Here is a 22274-nt window from a genome sequence, read left to right as displayed (position 1 = left end):
GCAAAGGTTATTTTCCTACATTGCAACAGTGATTAATCATCATAAATACTTCATTGGCTGTTAAGTTCTTTGAGCAAAAGCAGTATTTAAATGCAAGTCATTCTTTTCCTTTTTCAATTCATCAGTCTAAATGGGATTCAAACCCAGGTCCCAAAGATGAAAGGAAAGTGAATCCACTAAGGTACACCCATACTAAATTCCTCAAAGTTCCAAGTGAATTTGGATGATTAATTGCCAAAACCTCTCAAAGTATTCACTGAAAGATTGAAATTGCATACCTGTAGTGTTTCCCTGCACACATAAGCTATCTGCAGTTCTGATAAAGGTCCTGTCACTGTTAGAAAGTTATGAAAATATCATGAAATCAAGGTATAATTTTAAGAGTAAGTCAACAATTCTGAATATTTTCACTAATTAAAGAACAAAATCAAAACTTCTGTAAAAATATTAAACACAGTGCACAAAGGAATGATCTGTCATCTAGGGAAAGATGATACACCCCACTTAAATTGGTCCCATTTCAGGATCCAACCTCTCAATTTTTCATCCTTTTTTTAATCCTAAAATTGTATCTTTCCAGATCAGTTCCATTCTACACACCTCTGCAAAGAGTCCTGCATCCAATAACATATAAGAACATTAGAATGTAGAGCAGTAGACCAGTTAGCTCCTAGAGCCTGCTCCGCCATTTAATGGGATCATGGTTGATCTGATTGTGGCCTCAACTTCACCTAGCTGTCTGACCCAATAACCCAAATAACCTTGTCGATCAAAAATCTTTATAACTCACCCTTGAATATATTCAATGAATCAACTTCTACTCTCTGGGAAAAAGAATTCCACAGACTCGTGACCCTCCGAGAAAAAAACAAATTCTCGTCATTCCAGTCTTAAATGGGAGGCCCTTCATTTTTAAACTGTCCCCTAGTTCTAGACCACACTTTCAGTTGCCTAGGCCATAAGCATTTGAATACCCTCCCTACATCTGTTCACTTTCCTCCTTTAAGACGTGCTTTAAAACCAACCTCTTTGACCAAGATTTAGTTATATAACCTATTATCTTATGTGGCTCATTGCTCCTATGAAACGCCCAAGGATGCTTGATTATGTTTAAGGCGCTATTAAATATAAGTTGTTGTTGCTGTTCTAAAGCATGTCTCACTCACCAAGAGAGAGCACAGGGTGACAACCTGTTCTTTGGCCTGTTAAAGGAATCCTAATTGGCTGCAAGAACCTAGTAGATATTTGGTTTTCCAGATGGTGGGTGTATCTGTAGTTGGCTCGACAACCTTATGTCCAACACTGAGGACTTTGTCACAAATGGAGATTTCACTCTAACATGTGATATGAATAAGAACCAGGCACCACATGAGGTTCCTTTTTTTTAAAAAGTGAATGAGTTGTGATCTGGAATGCACCATCTGAAAGGACGATGGAAACACATTCAATAGCAACATTCAGAAGTGAATTGGAATACTTTAATGGAAGATTTACAGGGAGTAGAGGAGTCAGACTAGGTGGATAGTTGTAACAAAGGGCTTGCACAAGCACGATGGGCCAAATGGCCTCCTCCTATGCTGCATCATTCTGTGGTTTTATGCTGCACTGTGTAGCTGAGCCCTAATTCTGTAGTGTTAAATCACAAACACCATAAATTTTCAAACTGGTTTCAAATGATAACGTTTCTGAAGATGAGGTCCATGTTTGTGGTCAAAGTCTCAAGATAACGTTTCTCATCAATTTACTGAAAATGCTACGCAGCTTTATAATAGTGAGATGAGAAACTGGTATTCAGTCGAATGGACAAGACTAAAAGAAAGCATAAATCACACCATATTCAAATGGTGCAGAATAATTAAAATTGTGAAATAGTGCAACTGGTATGTGACCATTAACAGTTTTTGAAAAGTTAAGTGCAAAATCAGTAAAAGGGGCTCAGGGTGGAACAAATTTTAATTTATATGATGTAACCATTTCAATCTAAGCACATTACAGGCTTCAAAGAAAACAGAAATTCTACTCTAATATCAAAACTATCTTAAGTTCTATGCAAAAACAATGAGTGGAACCCTTTACATTCATAAAACTTAAAAAGGTGAAATCTGTCAACTTCATACATATAAATTTATTCTGAAAGAAAAAATTAAAACCATTTGTATACTTACCATGATAAATATCTTGTAGTGATCCACCTCCACAAAACTCCATACAAATCCATAGCTTGTCACGTCTATATTTTTAAAAAAAAACATAGTTGCGTTTATTGATTCTTAACAAGATCTTCCACGGCATTGCTCAAAGTGATAACAGGTGCAAATGGAGTGCAGCTGAGTTAACTGAGTTAAGACTTGGAGTTTGGTGCGAGGGGAGTTTCAAGTGTTAATTTTGTTCTTAAATTTTGCTCTTACAATCTAATCTAGTCTATAATTAGCAGTAACTGGAAAGTACTGTGTAAGCAGGCTAAGTTCTTTCTTGCAGTTTAGACAGGGTAAACATACTCTCAGCTGTAGGAGCAGGGTAGTTAATTAGCTAAATGGTTGAATCTGGTTGCTGTAGCCCCAGTTCAGTTTACCATAAATTCAAGGCTCTTTAGTGCAGCTGAGCTAACTGAGTGAAGACTTGGAGTTTGGCGAGAGGGGCGTTCAGGGAAGGATGGGTTCGTTTCCTTTTTCTATCTTTCTCACCCCACAGAAACTGGTCCTTGCTCTACTACAAAGAAAGGAGCTAGCTGTTTGGTGAGTATCTGGTAAGCAGTTAAGTTGTATTCTATCCCTAAGGTTTAAAATAGTGCATAAATTGGTGGTAAAGTTAATAAAATATATAAGAAAGCAAGATAAATAAGTGATTAACATAATTAAGTAATTATTTAAAACACATTAAGGGTGACAGGACAGGTGATGTGTCAATGCTGCAGCATCTGGGAGCTCCTGAATGACACTGATCCAGGGCAAACATGTCTGCAGTAAATGTTTGCAGCTTGAGGAACTACAGCTCACAGTCATTGAGTTGGAAGCTGAGCGGCAGGCTCTGAGACACATCAGGGAGGGGGTAAAAGTTACCTGGATGCTTTATACCAGGAGGCAGTAACACCACTTAGGATAGGGTCTTCTGATTTGATCAGTGGCCAGGGACAGGAGGGTGTGACTGCAAGTGAGGCAGGTAAGGGGACCCAGAGGGTAGGTGTGTGAGCCTCAGCAATTGTCCAATAGTTTTGAGGTTCTCTCAGCTTATTTGGATGAGAGCAGGGGCTGCCGAGTGGATGAGTAAACTGACCATGACACCATGGTGCAGGAAGCCATCCCAAGTAGGGTGAGCAAAAAGGAATGTAGTGGTAGTAGGGAACAATATAGTGAGGGGGATTGACACTGTTCTCTAGCAAAATGAGAGAGACCAGATGACTTTGCTGCCTGCCCAGTGCCAGGGTTCAGGACATCTGCTCAGGGCTGGAGGGCTGGAGGGGAACTTGCAGTGGGAGGGTGAGGATCCACTGGTCGCGGTCCATGTAGGTATCAACGACATAGGCAGGATGAGGAAGGAGACTCTGCATAGTCAGTATAACGAGCTAAGCACCAAATTAAGCAGAACCTCAAAAGATAATAATTTCAGGATTATTACCTGAGGCACATGCAAGCTGGCATAGGACAAATAAGATTAAAGAAATTAATGCCTGGCTCAAAGACTGGTGTGGGAGAAGTTGGTTCCGGTTCTTTGGGAACTGGCACCAGTATTGGGGAAAGTGGGATCTGTACCATTGGGACGGCCTACACCTGACCCATCCTGGGGCTGGTGTCCTTACAAGCTGCATAACTAGAGAAGTAGGGAAGGTGTGGCAAACCAAAGAGTAGAGACAAGGCAAGAGAGAAAGATATTGATATGGAAAATGATAAACAGACTGTGACAAGTGGGGACAGAGAGTAAAATTCTAAGAGTAAACCAGCAGATAAGGCTAGATGCTACAAAAATAATAAAAGGACAAAACTAAAGACTCTATCTAAATGTACGTAGCATTCAAAACAAAGCAGATGAACAGATAGTGCAAATAGAAATAAATACATACTATCTGATAGCCATTACAGAGACATGGTGACAAGATGACATAGATTGGGACCTGAATATTGATGGGTACGTGACATTTAGGAAGGACAGGAAGTTAGGAAAAGATGGAGGCATGGCTCTGTTAATTAGCGATGGTATTAACTCATTAGAGAGGGATGACCTAAATTCAGGAAGCCAGTTGTAGAAGCGGGTTTGGGTTGAGATGAGGAACGATAATGGCAAGAAATCAATTGTGGGAGTGGTGTATAGGCCCCCTAACTGTAACAACACGGTAGGGCAGAATATAAAAGAGATAATGGGAGCTTGCCAGAAAGGTACAGCAATAATCATGGGGGATTTTAATCCACATTTTGACTGGGAAAATCAGATGGGCAAAGGTGGTGTAGATGAGGAGTGGTTAGTTTCTTAGAACAGCACAAACTGGAGCCAACAAGAGAGCATGCAATATTAGACCTGATATTGAGCAAAGTAATAGGATTAATTTATAACCTCATAGTGAAGGCACCCCTACATACCATCGATCATAATATGATCGAATTTTACACTCATTTTGAGCGAGAAACGAGTGCGTCCAAAAACTAGTATTTTAAAGTTAAATAAGGGCATGAAAGCAGAGCCAGCTAAAGTGAATTGGCAAAAAAGGTTAAGGGATAGGTCGATAGAGGATCAGCGGCAGATACCTAAAGGGATATTTCAGAATACACAGAATATTTCCAATGAGAAAGAAATAGTCCAAGGGGAGGGCCCACCATCCGTAGTTAACTAGAAAAGTTAAAGACAGTATCAAACTTAAAGAAAAAGCATACAATTACACAAAGATAGGTGGCAGGTCAGAAGATTGAAAAGAATATAAAGAACAGCAAAGGATGACAAAAAGATTAATAAGGAGGGAAAAATTAGAGTAAACTAGCTAGTAATATGAAGATGGATAGTAAGAGTTTCTATAGATATTTAAATAAGGAAGGAATTAAGAGTGAGCGTTGGTCCTATAAAAAGTGGATCTGGGGAATTGATAATGGAAAGTAGGGAGATGGAGGTTGAATTAAACAGGTATTTTGCTTCAGTCTTCATTATAGAGGTGTCATTGAGTTATTAATGTATATTATGTTATTGGGAAAAAAATTTAAATAGAGGTTTAGTCTGTGGGTGTGTCTGTGTGTGTTTTAAGTGGATTAAAGCCAGCTAGTCTGGGTGCTTTGATGTATCTTAGTTTTGAGAGGTAAAGAGTACATTTGCATTTTATTGAACAGAGCATTCAAGAGTGGGAGTGAAATCTTGCACCTAGCTAGGGGACACCAAGTAATGCTTATATTACTAATAAAATTGGTCATATGAAAGGAGTTCAAAGGGCTTGGTGATACAGTGAAAATTTACATTCAAAGAGAAATGCTGGGTATAACCTGAGGGGAGTTTGTGTGTGCAAGGCAGAGGCATGTAACCTCAAAGTAGCTGTAAGCCTCCAACTGTCTGCAAAGGAACCAAATTGAAAGAAATCTCATTTTGAATTCGTAAGGTGAAAATGCTTTGCCTGACGTCTGGTTAAAGTCTATGGGTTGTTGTTGCCTTAGTGGAAATTAATTTGGGAATTTTTTAAAAAGTTATGATAGTAGTAATTTGTAGCCACATGTATATGTTTAATTTGGTGTAAATTAATAAAGTCTCATTTAGTTTGATATAAAAACCTCTGAAACTGGTGGTCTTGTTCCTGAATTTAGAGCTGCATCTCAAACATACCAATTGAAAAATAGGTTATGACAGTTGTTTAAAGTTTCCCTCTGGGATTTTAAATAACAGCCTTTACCAACTGCTGTGTCATAACAAGAGGACACAAGTAACATATCGTAAATTATGAAATGGATGGGAGGGAGAAACTCGGGAAAATTACAATCACCAGGGAAGTGGTATTAAGCAAATTGTTGGAGCTACAGGGTAACAAATCCCCAGGTCCAGATGGATTTCACCCTAAGGTCTTGAAAGAAGTGGCTAGTGAGATAGTTGATGCATTGGTCTTAATTTTCCCAAAATTCCCTAGGTTTGGGGAAGGTTCCATTAGATTGGAAAATAACAAATGTAATTCCTTTATTCAAAAAGGGAGGGAGACAGAAAGCAGGAAACTACAGGCCAGTTAGTCTAACATCTGTCATAGGGAAAATGTGAGACGCTATTATTAAAGATGTTATAGCAGGTCACTTAGAAAAATCCAAGGCAATCAGGCAGAGTCAACATGGTTTTGTAAAAGGGAAACCATGTTTAACCAATTTATTGGAGTTCTTTGAAGGAGTCACATGTGCTGTGGACAAAGGGGAACTGGTAGATGTACAGTACTTAGATTTCCAGAAGGCATTTGATAAAGTGCCACATCAAAGGTTATTGCAGAAAATAAAAACTCATGGTGTAGGGGGTAACATTTTGGCATGGATAGAAGATTGGCTGGCTAACAGGAAGCAGAGTTGGCACAAATGGGACTTTTTCTGGTTGGCAGGATTTGACAAGTGGTGTGCCACAGGGATCAGTGCTGAGGCCTCAACTTCTTACAATTTATATAAATGACTTAGATGAAGGGATCGAAAGAATGGTTGCTAAATTTGCTGACGACACAAAGGTAGGTAGGAAAGTAAATTGTGAAGAGGATAAGGAGGCTACAAAGTGACATGCGTTGGCAAAAATCTGGCAAATGGAGTATAATGTGGGAAAATGTGAAATCGTTCATTTTAGCAAGAAGAATAAAAAAGAGGCTTATTATCTAAACAGTGAGAGATTGCAGAGCTCTGAGATTCAGAGGGATCTGGGTGTCCTAGTGCATGAACCACAAAAGATTAGTATGCAGGGACAGCAAGTAATTAGGAAAGCTAATAGAATGTTATCAATTATCGTGAGGAGAATTGATATTAAAAGTAGGGAGGTTATGCTTCAGTTGTACAGGACGTTGGTGAGACCACATCTAGGAATATTGTGTACAGTACCAGTCTCCTTATTTAAAGAAAGATGTAAATACGTTAGCAGTTCAGAGAAGGTTTACTAGACTAATACCAGGAATGGGCGGGTTGTCTTATGAGGAAAGGCTGGACAGGTTAGGCTTGTATCCACTGGAATTTAGAAGAGTAAGAGGCGGCTTAATTGAAACCTTTAAGATCCTAAGGGGGCTTGACAGGGTGGATATGGAGAGGATGTTTCCTCTTGTGGGAGAATCTAGAACTAGGGGTCACTGTTTAAAAATAAGGGGTCGCTCGTTTAAGACAGAGATGAGGAGATATTTTTTCCGCTCAGAGGGTTAAGCGTCTTTGGAATTCTTCCTCAAAAGACAGTGGAAGCAGTCTTTTAATAAATTTAAGGCAAAGCTAGATAGATTCTTAAGTAAAAAGGGGTGACAGGTTATTGGGGGTAAGCAGGAATATGGGGTTGAGTTTACATTCATTTCAGTCATGATCTTACTGAATGGCGGAGCAGGCTCGAGGGGCCGAGTGGCCTACTCCTGCTCCTAAAGAAAAAGCAGCATTAGGGGGAAGTTCAGGTACAGGGTCTCAGGATCTAGCATTACTTTGAAGTGCACTCCCAGGATATGGAAGCATACAATGGAGGCTCAAAAGGTTCCAGTACCATTGGAAAAAGAGGTCTCGGGAACACTAGCAAAAATCCCAGAACCTAGAATAATAAAAGTGCAAATTTTTTTTGTCTGGTGACATTAGAGCTGGCTGGGGGACTACTTGGGAGCACTGGTAATAGAGTCATAGAGTTATACAGCACAGAAACAGGCCCTTCGGCCCATCATGTCTGTGCTGGCATCAAGCACCCATCTATTCTAATCCCATTTTCCAGCACTTGGCTCACAGCCCTGTATGTGATGGCATTTCAAGTACTTATCTAAATACTTCTGAAATGTTGAGGGTTCCCGCCTCTACTACCCCCTCAGGCAGTGTGTTCCAGATTCCAACCACTCTCTGGGTGAAAAACCTTTTCCTCGAATCTCCTCTAAGCCTCCTGCCCCTTACCTTAAATCTATGCCCCGATTATTGACAACTCCGCTAAGGGGAAAAGTTCCTTCCTATCTACCCCATCTATGGCCCTCAATTTTGTATACCTCTATCAAGTCCCCCCTCAGCCTTCTCTGCTCTAAGGAAAACAACCCTAACTTAACCAGTCTCTCTTCATAGCTGAAATGCTCCAGCTAGGCAACATCCTGGTGAATCTCCTTTGCACCCTCTCCAGTGCAATCACATCCTTCCTATAATGTGGCGACCAGGACTGCACATGGTACTCCAGCTGTGGCTTAGCTAGCATTTTATACAGCTCCAACATAACCTTCCCGCTCTTATATTCTATGCCTCGGCTAATAAAGGCAAGTATCCCATATGCCTTTTTAACCACCTTATCCACCTGTGCTGCTGCCTTCAGGGATCTATGGACATGTACACCAAGGTCCCGCTGATCCTCCAAAGGGTAGGCGAGTATATTGGTACAGACCCTTGCACATGTTGATGGTTACATACCCTCTAGACATGCCATCCAGCTGTAACTGTTGGTATGCATGGCTCATGTCCAGTTTGGTATAGGATTTGCTTCCAGCTAGCTTTGCATACAAGTCGTCTATCCTCAGAAAAGGATATTTATCTAGTTTGGCTGCCTTGTTCAGGGTCAATTTATATATAGTCCCCACAAATATGTATAGTTTGGTCAGGTGTCACCACTGGGACTATGGGTGCTGCTCATTCCAAAAATCTCTTTACCATATTTGTTTCAAGTATACCAGTTATTACTGACAACAGTTTATGCCCATCCTAATTTTGGGATGAGTGACACTGGAAAAGCAGTATTTAACAATCCTTAGTTTTCCTGAGTTCATGAAACATTAACCACATATCATGAGACTAGAATTATATGGTTGTCAGACCAATAGGGGTGACAGACCCCTCCCTGAACCTTCAGTGAAAATCCAGCAAGTTTCGGGAAATTTTCTATTCTATAAATTTCCAGACTTACCAAATCCAATTTCATCATGGCGGATTTGAACTCTTGAATTCTGGGTGGCTAGTCCAGTACCAAAGCCTACTGTACTCCCCATTACTCTACCAGATATTACTTTATATATGCACAAATCAATGGTCTTTGAATTTAGAAGTACAATTGTCAGGTTGATTAAACAGTAAAATGTAGGCTCCAGTCAAAATAAAGAAGAAAATAATGCACTGTACAGATTTTAAAACAACTGCATCCATAAAAAATATCCTCGTCCCCCAAACATCAAACATGAAAAACTCTTCGGATTTCTTTCTCTCTTCATAACTAGACCATTATATGCTGCTGTTCTCAGCCGTTGCCCTGGCCTGATCTCTTTCCAATTTCCTGCTCACTCTGGTCCTTAACCCATATTGTTCTGCACTTTGTTCGCATCTTCCTTAGTGCCCTATCCAACTTCATTTCTATAAGGCCCTTTGATGCCCTCTACACCCAACTCCTGACCACAACTACCATTCCTGATCCCCAAGCTAGCTGGCATCATCACTGGGTCCTTTTCCTCAAGCATCACTCTTCTGCCTTTCAAAATCATTATCCTTTCTCAAAAAAAAACTACCCTCAGTCCATTCATCTGCTCCATCAACCCATTTCCAAGCTTCCTTCCCTCGGATAGGTCTTCCATTGTGTGATTGCCTCTCAACTCCCTGGCCATCTCTCCTGTAACTCTAACCTTTAATCCAATTTTTGCAATTTTGACCCAAAACTCAAGACTTCCCTAGCTAAAGTAACAAAATATATCGGCTGACTGTGACCACAGTGCACTACCCTTCCTAGTCTCTCTCAACCTTTCCACAGAATATGGCCATGCCATTTGCTTCCAATGCCTTTCCTTTGTCATCCAGCTCCATGGTTCCATTCCTAATTATCTAAATGTGCATGTTCAGCAATGGCTTTTCTTTCCACCCCTGCACCATCACTTCCAGAGTTGAATGATCGGCCCACTACTCTTCCTAAGCTACAGGCTCCCTTCAATAACTTAATCCAACTCTCTGCCATTACTCTTGAACACTTATGTGCTGTACAGCATCAAATCACGCACAGCAACTTCATCCAGTTTGAAATTGGGAAGGCCAACTCCTCTGCCTTTAGCCCAATCATAAGCCATTCTCCCTTACCACCGACTCTGTTCCTATTCTTATCCAATGGCTCAAGCTAAACGGGGTCATTCACAATCTTCAGGGTTCTACGGGACACCAATTGAGCTTCAGACCCCAACCATATCAATCACTGCGTATTTGCAACTCTGTAACATTGTGATTTGGGTCGATGTGGACACTTGTTGAAACTTTTGTACATGTCTGTGTCACATCCAGATGCTACTACTCCAATGCATTCTTTGTAAACTCCAACTTGCCCAAAACTCAGCTGCCTATATCTTTTGATGCATCCTCACTCATCTACACTTGTACACCATCCCTCAGTGTATCAAGTTTCAAATTCTCTTATCTACAAGATGGATTAATACCTCAACCCATTCAACATCAATTTCCTTCATGCTCATATCTTTTTCCAAATACTTTGTACCTTTGATGGCAAACTTCTGGGCAAACTACATTTCGTCCCTTACCCCACCCCCACCTTCTCCCAACTTCACCCCTACATTAGGGGCACTACCAGCACTAGTCTCTGCATGCTTCCCCCAAATGCCTACCCCTCACATTTTAAAATCTTCTACAAAGCTTTCGGTCACTCTAAGCTTTCTTTTCATTGGTATGTGCCAATTTCCCCAATTCACTTTATTCGTGAGCTGCTTTGGGACAGTTATGTTAAAGATTCTATGTAAAGACAAATTGTTGTTGAACAAGCACAAACTTGAAACTGAAGTTCTTAAAGGAAACAGCACAATGGCAACAAAAATATTTGCAGGCTCTAATATATACAAACTAGCTAGTCAAAGTAAAACATGTCACCACTTATCAAAGATACGTGTTTATTCTCAACTCACTCATTAAAAACTTCAGTAAATACAGGTATAAACAAAAGCTTAATACAGTATAACCTCCTAAAGACAGCCAGTACACAAAGCATAACAATACATAAGTAAAATAAGTATAACACTACACATACCTGAGGTAACTGCCAAAATATGCAACTATGTTCGAGTGTTTACAGTCTTTCATCATAATAATCTCCTGCTGTACAATGACAAAGTCTTCACCTGAGGAGGAAACATTTAATAAAAAAATTAATTCTGATGAAGGATCCACACATGAAGCATTAACTTGTATGTTCCCTCCACAAATGCGACTGACCTGGCTGCTACAGCACTTCAATTGATTTCCAGCATCGCTAATTTTGTGCTCTTTTTAAATGATTTAATAGACCATAGCACTGATTTTGTGGCTTGCAAGTTAATTGCAGTCATTATGAGCCTCTGTTTCACCTTTAATTTTACAAGGCTTTAAACTTGATGTTGTACATGAACTTATATTACTGCAAAATTTTGCAAAAATCTTTAAAAGTTTTCATAAGATACATGGTACCATTATTGGCATTTAATAAATCTTACCAATTAAAATGTTCAGAAATTAAAGGAAACCTCTGATAATAAGGAAATTAATAATAATCACCCTTGAAAACACAGTTCTCAATGAATGTCCTTCCCTCATTAGATTAGTAAATTTTTGTATCAGACTCAAAATTAAGTAATTTGTACTTAGATGTTAAAGTCTTTAAAATGTTTTGAAAGCCACTGCTCCCAGAGCAAAATAAATGAAATCCTTCTGTGTCATGAACAGTTAAGCAGCTATCACCAGCATAGATGGCCAACAAGAACAGTGTCAGTAAAAGTCACTCTCCTTAATGCTGAAATTTGCTTCAATGGATATTTGTATAATCTTGTCTCAACAACTCAAAAACATTCTGATTGACAATGATTGGTCAAAAAAGGGGATAGTGATGGTAGACAGGCTTAATGGAATGTGAAAAGTTGGCATATAAATATTCTCCAAGCTGCATGGAAGATTGCAACCCAGTTACATGCCAGGAAAAAGAGGTTGCCTATCTGTAGGAAATGGCACTATCCCTGTTGCATCATTTTAACATGGAGCAAATCTGAAGTAATATGACACCTTTCCAACTTGAGAAGTATAAACATGTCTTCTTGCTATTCCACAAAAAGTGCATCGTTGTTTAATGGTCACGCTTTTTGAAAATGGAGAATGAACCATTTGAAGCAACTGTTAACGCCATGGACTTCTGGCAAACTCAAAGGAATTCCATTATTTTTTTTATTCATTCATGGGATGTGGGCGTCGTTGGCTAGGCCAGCATTTATTGCCCATCCCTAATTGCCTTTGTTCAGAGGGCATTTTAAGGGTCAACCAGATTGCTGTGGGTCTGGAGTCACATGTAGGCCAGACCAGGTAAGGACAGCAGATTTCCTTCCCTAAAAGACATGAGTGAACCAGATGGGTTTTTACAACAATCGACAATGGTTTCATGGTCATCATTAGACTTTTAATTCCAGATTTTTAATAAATTCAAATTTTACCGTGGTGGGATTCAAACCTGGGTCCCCAGAAGATTACACTGGGCCTCTGGATTACTAGTCCTGCAACAATACCATTAGGCCATCGCCTCCCTCCATTATACCAGCATCCATTTTCCAAAGCAACAAATGCTAAATAGTTTTGCAAAGATATTGCCATTTATGGAACCTGCATTGATTCTACCATATACCGGAAATCACAGTTCATTGCTTTCAGTAAGGATTCACAACAACATACATTTAAAAAGAACCATTACCATAATAACATCCAAGGTGCTCCATGGGATTGTAATCAGACAAAAATTTATACTGAGCTAAAAGAGGAAACACTAGGACAGGTGATCAAACGCTTAATGAGTTACATTTTAGGAAGTGTCTTAAAAGGAGAGATGGAGAAGTGGAGAATTTTGGGGAGGGAATTCCAAAGCTTAGGGCCTTTCTTCAGGTATGGAGGGGAAATTCAAATGTGTGTGCTTTGATCCCTTCAGAGTAACAGAGGTCAAAAGAAGCATGTAGGCTGCAGTGCTATCTGTTCAGTTTAAAGAAAAACATCAAGTTTGTCTAAAATATATCACTGGGTTTTGTGCCTACATGATGTCTATCTCCAAACCTACTTATGTTTCACTAGTGTTCTGGTTTGCATCAACTAAAATATAAATCTCTGAGTAAGATGAAAGAATGCTACAAAAAAATCACAGCACTGGGGCTGAAGGAAGGCAGAGTCACTGATTGTGGGGTGAAGGAAGTGAGGGACACTTGAGAAGCCAGAATTAGAGGTGTGCAGAGATCTGAGGATTATAGGGCTGGATTGGAGGCGTCAGTGACCGAGACCAATGTGGTTCACTGAACACAGGGGTGATGAGTGACCAGGACTGGATGTGATTTAGAGGTAGTAGAGTTTTGGATGAGTTCAAAGTTTATTAATATGAAAGATGAGGTACCAGCCAGGAGGGCACTGAAATATTTGAGTTAAGGAGATAACAAAAACATGAACAACAGTTTTAGCAGATGTGTTGAAGCAATTTTACGGAGGTGGAACAACTAAGGGGAAGCAATTACCTCCAGTGCTGTGGTTTCTATGTAGCATTCTTTCATCTTGCTCAGAGATTTATATTTTAGTTGATACAAGCCAGAACACTAGTGAAACATAAGTAGGTTTGGAGATAGACATCACATAGGCACAAAATCCAGTGATATATTTTAGACAAACTTGATGATGTTTTTTCAAACTGAACAGATAGCACTGCAGCCTACATGCTTCTTTTGACCTCTGTTACTCTGAAGGGATAAAAGCACACTCATTTGAATCTCCCCTCCATACCTGAAGGAAGTGACTCATGTTGGGGTATTCTTCCACAGATGCCTGATACCTTGTCTTGTCCAGTAGGCATTGCCATGAACAGTGAACTTTACAAGCCAATTATGTTTTAAAATGTCCCCTTTAAAAGTAAAACAGAAAAGCTCTGAAGGCCTGGGGCAGTGGTGAATTCCTGGTAAACACCTCAGTTCTAAGCAGTGCCTACATGATTTCAATGGTGACGTGGGAGAGAAACTCAAATAGGGACTCATCGAGGTATCGAGCAGTAGTTTTAGCACCTCTGACAGAATTTCACAGAACAGAAGAAAAGCTGTGCAGGGATAAAAGCTACTGCTGTGGAGAAGCAGGGAAGACTATTTGCTTTAAAGACCAAGCAGGGTGCTCTTAAGAGTTCCGTTTCTGTTCAAAAGGAAGGGAACAGAACACACAGAGATCTTGAAGCTTTAGGAAATGGAAGCTATCGAGGTGTGCCTTGCTGGTGACAATCAAATCTGGAATACTCAGGTGGAATGAAACAACTGTCGAAGGATACTGGAAGTTTTGACCTGGCATAGCAGGAACCTCTGCTGGAGGTGGGAGTGACTTTGAACTGCTCCTTTAATGCTACATACCTGCCAGAAGTGTGGTGTACAGTAAATTTTGTAAGGCATATTTCGGTTGCGTTAGTTACTGCAAAACAAACCTTTTTCTTTAGTTTGATGCATCAGCTGCCTGTTAATTCATGCTTAACCTATGTTGATTTTAGTTTTTGTTACAATAAAAGTCTTGAAGTGAAATCTTGCCCATCTGTCTCTTTCGATTGGCGTTGTGTGGATTCCTCTTTTTAAATCAGTCTCTATGGGAATTGTGTTAACATTTTGTGTGAGAGTCCTGACCCAAGCCTGGTTATGTCCACGTGTGAAATTTCCTGGGACAATCGGTAGATACTGATGAGAAACAAAATTTCCTAGCTGATCTTTTCCCACTGCCTCATCAAAGGGTAAATCAGCCTAATGCAATAACCCTACCTCCACTCCAGCTGAAATGAGTTAAATCCAAGGTGTCAAATCCAAGACCTGCCATGTCTATATGATTCAGTTCAGCTCTTGGCAATGGAGTTATCAGCTACACTGCCACAATCAGTGGAACACAACCTTCTAACCAGTGCCCCACCCACCCTCTTTCCAGCGGAGCAAGGAAAATAAAAGCTGTTGGACATGCAGCTTTAAGAATGATTTACTAAAAGCTTTACCATGAACACCTATATAAAAAAAAATGGACCGCAACGTTCATTCTGTTCCCATTAGGTACCTGTAGTGTTAGTTCAAAGTACAATTCACAGACTTCAAATACAATACATTACATAAATTCCAGGGATTAAGTGAAAAATGTAAAAACTATTCACATAAATTCCAGGGATTAAGTGAAAAATATGACAACTATTCACATATCCATAAACATTCCACACTTACTGGCTACAATCTGTACTCAGTTTACACAATACAAGTTAGAGCAGCAACAGCTTTCTCATATGCTCCAGTGAACAGCGCATGCTGCCAGCTGCAAAGTCTAATCACATAACAATGAAAATCAACACAGTGTAGGTATAACTAGGGTGGGTAAAACTACTAGATGATACAAACGCAGTGATCGGTAAAAGTCATTAATATGCTAGCATGACCAATACTAGATTTTGTAAAGTATTATTTACCCATGCCTTTGCACAAAAAATGAAGTATGCTGCTTTGTTTTCTCTAGGCCAGCAAATCTAGAAAACCAAACACCATAAGGAGCTGCAGCTGTATATTCCCATTTGCCTGAAATCTGCCCCAATTCCTCTTTTCATGGCTGATACTGAGACTGGTAGAAATCATAGGCATACTACTCAGTCACGAACCTAAGGGTGGCCTCGTTGTTTGATGGAACTGGTTAGATTCAAGTTGCAAAATATTAGTTGGAATATATTACTACCAAATTTACTGTGATATTGCTCACAGTATGTCAGAGAATATGCCGTTTAATAAGAGATGCTTTTATACCATGAAATGCAGTTGTTTCTGTTAAGTTGGAGCTGCATTCCTTTAAGGAAATAAAGCCTAATCATTAAGAAAACAAAGTTCAGGCTACTGAGTATTAAATTGTCTGATCAGAGGCTTTGCAATTTGTGATGTTCATCACTTTCAGCTTCAGGTCAACAGCATCAAGTACTGTAACTAGCTTCTTTCCCATTTTTAAAAATTGCAGCAAATGCAAAACTCAGTATGTTGTCTGCAGCAGATTGTACAGATACTCATGGGAAGCCAGAGCTGTTTTGTGTGGATGGGAACAGCATGGTTCACAAGCACAACGTATTAACTCTGTTGCTGAAGTAAAGGTGTGTCTCGATTTGATGTGAAGTAAATCCTGGTGAGTTCACTCAGTATGGCAAGTGCCATTCAACCTGAACATCAGAACCCCGGTTTTGCTTATGGGAAAGTCAAAAGGCCGATTCACAGGCCACAGGTACTATGGTGATAGTATTCTGCATTCCAGGCTAGTTCCTTTATATTGATCTCTTTTTTTTGAAAAAGTGTGGCAAAAGTAATTTGAGTGTGCTGTATGATGTGAAATGCACACAAGACATAACACTTCTATAGCATCACAGGCAGAATTCATCAGGTATTATTAACAGTAGAAGTCAGTTGGTGTACGATTTTGGAAGAATTGAGTTTTACATAATGCTATAGTGGAACAGTGTCCCTTGAAGGAAGCTATGTTATAATTAGAAGCACCAACATTTCAACAATCTAAGTTGCAGATTCTGTAAGCAACAACCTATGTGACAATCTTTCACTTGCAGCAATATATCCCTTATTTAGCTCACTTTGTTCTGATGGTGCCTCAAGGTCCTTTTGTAAACAGAATACGAAATATGCAAACTGTTTTAGTGGCTCACTTAAATCAAAAACTACAAATGCAATTCATGACAAATCATCTTGTTACAATAGTATATTGAAGCTTCAATGATTTTTTTCCCAAAAGCCATATCTTGACCTCCAACAAAGCTTTCTCTATTTCTTCAAAAAAAATGACAACATTCTAAGGCACATATCTCAGCATTCTAAATAGCACTGAACATGAATTAGTTTCCATTTGACAGCATCTTTAGACATGACACAAGATGAAATGGCAAGTCTTCAAATTGATACTGCCTGCCATTTCAGAAGCAATGCTCTTTATTAGACTTATTGACTCTATACTTCCCCATCACCTGTTCTGCCCCACCCCCCCACCTCCCATCTTCAGTCATGTTTGGAATGCTGGTTATGTCAGCTATTCTTTTTCAGGCATCACTTATTGCTAATTTCATTTAATTTCTCTGTGAAATATATACTGCTCCAGTGGAATGAAAAGACTTCATATCTATTGTTGCTTCCACATAAATGAACTGACAAAATGTTACTGGGATCTATATTTTCACCCATGGCTACGGGGGGCAAAAAAGAAAAAAGTCGGGCTTGTGTTCAAGTTGCTCATGGAGATCAGTTGCCATGTCTTAGATTCACTTCTTAATGGTATTCATGATCAGAGATTTAAGTTTGTATCATGGCTTAGGGACAAGCAGTTGATCGTAACCTAACATTGCCCAACAAACTCTCCTTCAGTGAATGGTTTGCATTGTTGCACAATTCAATGCTGTTGCCACTTCATTTTTGGTTCACTGAAGTAAACATCTATAACTCTTTTAACTTGTCTGGTTTATACACTGAAGCAATCATAGTCATTCTCATGCAACATTTCACAGTGTCATAGAACATTTGCCTAAACCCCTCAAAAAGAGAACAGTACCAAGAATAGATCTTTCCAGACTGCCAAACCAATCAAATCAAGCAGGCAAATCCATCATAAGAAATCTAGTGTAATTAAGAGCTGACTACAGGAAGTCAAGGGACAGACATTTCATGGGCCACACATGGCCTGTGGCTGTAGTTTAGGAGCACCAGAGCTAGGCTATTTAAGCACAGAGGCTGTCATAGATAAAATTCTGTTTATCCAAAAAGTGCACTTTCCAAAAGTCACAAAATATAGTTGGAAATGGAGCCCTTAACTGATTTTTCCCCTCTCTGGGCTACTTCACGGTTGTTTCAACACCACAGTAACTTAAAAAAATATGTAAATCTAACTCATTGGAAAATGCAAGGCCCACAAATTTTGGTCCTCTTTCTGTCTGAAAGGTTTTGCATCATGCTATAAATACAGCCCAAAATAATAAAAATAAGGAATAAGTAAAGGCAATTAAATCCATTAAAGCTGATCGCACTAACAAATTAACTTTTGCATCAGGCAGAATTTTACCTTTAAAAGAGGGTACCTGACATCAGGCACAAATCCGGGTCTCAAATGTGCTCTTGGCGGCGGTGGTGGTGGTGGTGGTGGTGGTGGTGGCGGTGGTGGTGGTGGTGGTGGGGGTGGGGGGGGGGTGGGGGGGGGGGGGGGGGGGGGGGGGGGCGCGGGGCAGTTTCCCCTCAATTTTATCAATGGCAATTCATGAATAAGCTACCACCGGGTTTGCCGTCCTCTGCAATCAAAGGGCTCACAGCTCAGCAGCGTCACGAGGAGAGGTGGCCACTGCTGAGGTGTGCAGGGGCTCTGCACACGGTAAGCCAAAGAAACTCAAAAACTTATAAAACATATTGATGGAGGGGAAAACTCCTCTGACTGAATTGCAGGGGCTATGGGGGCTGCCTTCTTTGCCCGCAGCCCCCTCTTTGAATGAAAAAATACTTAACTCCAGGCTACCATTGGGAGACCGCCTGCATTCAGCTGGTGGCCTCCCCACCCATTGGAGCGGGGAGGGCATTAATGGCCATTTCTTTTTAAATTTGCTTCCCACCTCCTTGCAAGCCTGTTGCAGGCTGGTGCCACCATCATTAAAATGCCCTGATGGCGGAACTACGTCAGAGGTCCAATCCAAGCCTGCACCCCATAATTTTACCAGCTCCCCGCTGCCTGATAAAATTCTTCCCATCATGACTTTTTATTCATTTTATTTAATCCATTGATACCAGTCTCATATTGGGGAGTTGGTAAGAGAAGAGAAAGTCAGATTTCAACTAATCCACATACCTGCAGAGTCACCACCAGCTCAAGTAAAAGATAATGCTAATATGTTTTTTCATGAAGGAAATATAATGCCACTAGTTTGGTAATAACAGGGTCAAATGTATATTACCTGGTGAAGGTGGAAGCCTTTATTGAATAAAACACAGAAAACTTGCAGTGCAAGAGAAGAAAGGAAAGAAAGTTATCTTAGAACTAAAGAATCACAGAATAGTTATAGCACAGGAGGCCATTAGGCCCATTGCGCCTGCACCGGCTCTCTGATAGAGCAATTCACTTAGTGCCAGTCTCCCACCTTCTCCCAATAACCCTGCACATTCTTCCTTTACAGATAACAATCTAATTTCCTTTTGAATGCTTCAACTGAACCTGCCTCCACCACACTCTCAGGCAGTGCATTCCAAACCACAACCAATCACTACATGAAACTTTTCTCTTTTGCTCCTTCTGAAAAAGACTCAAATTCTTTAACTCTATTTGTCTCTCCACAGAAGAGGGAACTCAACCTGCACAGTTTGAAGCACTGTCACATCTTCAGCTGCAACAAAGAATGAAGGTAGGGCAAATGGAGGGGTCCAGACCAAGGACGGCCTCATGGTTCGAAGATGGCTTCCTACAAGTTCTCCTCCAGGCTGAGAGTGATTGGATTGAGGTCCTCATGTCAGGCAATAGAAAGAGGAAACGTCCCTGCCAGCCGAAGCGACCTGGATGGTGGTTGCAGAGGAGGTCAGCAGCTGTCCGGTCATTGAAAGGGCTTGGTTGCAGTGCTGTAAGAGGCTGAATGACCTCTTACAGTTGGCCAAGGTGAGTGTGCAACCATTTTGCAGATGGATCTATATGAGAGGGTGCAATGTCTGTCAAGTGCAGGATTGGTAGTGTCTGACCCAAGATGGAAGATGGTATGAAGCAGACATGCCACACTTCATGATTCTTTGGTGGGGGCCAAGGGGCAGGTGTGGAAGAGACAGATAGTACTGAAGTCCAAGACCTTAGATATTTTGCAAGGATCATTGGGAAATGCTGGCCACAGACAATGCAAATGTCCCTTTTCCTTTGCAGGGGAAAAGGGTACATATAGTACCCACAAGAGGGCAAGGAACAAAGGAGGGGAGCCAAAACGTTGCCATTTTAACTCCTGTAGAGGAGGAAATACGGGATCTGGCAAGCAAGGATGTCAGACCACTGGCCATGGAGGGTTGGAGGACAGCCCAGGATGACGAGATTCCCTGAGCCAATAGCTCTCTCCTGTAAAAGGCTGTGCTGAAGGAGCATGGGGCTAAATTGAGGAAGGGGACAGGGAGGGAGCATTCATTGATGTTTGTGACTTTGGCAGCTTTCAGCATATGGGGAGGAATGTGTCTCAATCTCTAAGGGGCTGGGGTTTAAACCCTGGTTACCATTTTCTAAAGGTGAGTGTTTGTGTGCATGTGCACGTCAGAGAGAAGCATATTTCTGTGAAGTCACCTCAAATGATGGTGCCCATCACAATCCATGCTCATTTCCACCACAGGTGAAACCTCAGCAGTTGCAGCCATCAGCTCTAAAGGACCAATGTTACCCTCTGAGGAGGGGGAGAAGGAAGCCTCAGAAGACACATGGTCACATCCTTCCGCAGCACCTAGCACCAGTGCAGATACATGCACCTGGGTGAGTATGCGTGACTCGGCTGAAAGGGATCCACACATTGGTCTATCACGGTTGCCAGACGAGAAGAAACTGAAATAGTACAAGCTTCTGATAGTCAGAGAAGTGTTGGAGGTAATAATACAATCATAAAACAGTTACAGCACTGAAGGAGGTCATTCAGCTTGTCATGTCCATGCCAGCTCCCTGTAAGAGTAACTCACCTAGATCCATTCCCCAGTCTTTTAGAAGTTAACATTACCCAGTCTAAATAGAATGCATCTGACTTTGCTGAGTGAACTTAGGATAGAGAAATAGCGGAAGCTCGGGCAATAACCTTTCAAATCTCCACAGATACAGGGATAGTGCCAGAGGTCATGAATATTTCAAATGCTACACCCCTGTTCCAAAAATTAGAGAGTGATAAGCCTGCTAAACACAGGCTAATAAGTCAAAAGATAATAAGTGGAAAAAATCTACTAGAGACCATTGTCATGGATAAAATTAATTCTCAGTTGGAGTTGGGTTAATAAGAGACAGCCAACACAAACATGTTAAAGAATTACAGAATTGTTACGGTGCAGAAGGAGGCCAATTATATTATTGCGTCAGCACCAGCTCTCCGAATGAGTAACTTGCCTACTGCCATTCCCCCACCTTCTCCCCATAACCTTGCACATTCTTCCTTTTCAGATAACAGATTCAATTGAACCTGCCTCCACCACATTCTCATGCAGTGCATTCCAGGCCCTAACCACACGCTGCATAAAAAAGTTTTGCCTCATATCACTTGTGCTTCTTTTAATCTATGCCCTCTCATTCCCGATTCTTTCACAAGTGGGAACAGTTTCTCCCTAACTACTCTGTCCAGGCCTCTCATGATTTTGAATACCTCTATCAAACCTCCTCTCAACCTTCTTTTCCCAAAGTAAAACAGACCCAACTTCTCCAATTGATCTTCATAACTGAAGTTCCTCATCCCTGAAATCATTCTTGTGAACCTAATCTGCACCCTCTCCAACACCATCACATCCTTCATAAAGTGCGGCACCCAGAACTCTATGCAATACTCCAGCTGAGGCCGAACTAATGACTTATACAAATTCAACATAATTTTGCTGCTCTTGTACTCCACGCCCCTATTACTAAAAGCCCAAGATGCTGTATGCTTTATTAACTGCTCTCTCAACCTGTCCTGCCACCTTCAATGATTTATGCACATATACACCCAGGTCCCTCTGCTCCTCCACACCCTTTAGAGTTGTACCCTTTTTTTTTATCATCTCTCCATGTTCTTCCTACCAAATTGAATCACCTCACACTCCTTTACATAGAACTTAATCTGCCCATTCCACCAACTTGTCTGTGTCCCTTGGAAGTTCTACACTATCCTCCTCACATCTCATAATTCTTCCAAGTTTTGTACATTCCGCAAGCTTTGAAATTCTGCCCTGGTCTAGGTCTAGAGCATTAATATATATCAGGAAAAGCAAGGGTCCCAACAATGACCCCTAGGGAACTCCACTACTAACCTTCCTCCAGCATGAAAAACATCCATTAACTACTACCCTCCATTTCCTGTCGTTCAGCCAATTCCGTATCTGTATTGCCACCATCCCCTTCATTCCCCAAGCTATAACTTTGCTCACAAATTTGTGTGGCACTGTATCAAATGCCTTTGAAAGTCCACATACA

The 22274-nt window shown here is 40.8% G+C and overlaps 1 protein-coding gene across 11 annotated transcripts in view; it reads right to left on the bottom strand.

Moving 5' to 3' along the window:
• The window catches only part of map4k3a (mitogen-activated protein kinase kinase kinase kinase 3a), a 279053-nt gene that overhangs the window by 156933 nt on the left and 99846 nt on the right, over window positions 1–22274 (bottom strand). For all 11 annotated transcript variants that reach the window (XM_078556672.1, XM_078556674.1, XM_078556676.1 and 8 more), the window contains exons 3-5: window positions 11137–11227; window positions 2166–2230; window positions 279–334 (exon numbers count right to left, since the gene is read on the bottom strand). In XM_078556672.1, coding sequence (XP_078412798.1) covers window positions 279–334; window positions 2166–2230; window positions 11137–11227 — 212 coding nt within the window. The remainder of the gene's footprint in view (window positions 1–278; window positions 335–2165; window positions 2231–11136; window positions 11228–22274) is intronic.

This window comes from Cetorhinus maximus, chromosome 14 (assembly GCF_964194155.1).
Source record: "Cetorhinus maximus chromosome 14, sCetMax3.hap1.1, whole genome shotgun sequence".
Taxonomy (NCBI): Eukaryota; Metazoa; Chordata; class Chondrichthyes; order Lamniformes; family Cetorhinidae; genus Cetorhinus; species Cetorhinus maximus.
The sequence above is the reverse complement of the archived record's forward strand: the minus strand, read 5'-3'. Positions and strand labels throughout refer to the sequence as shown.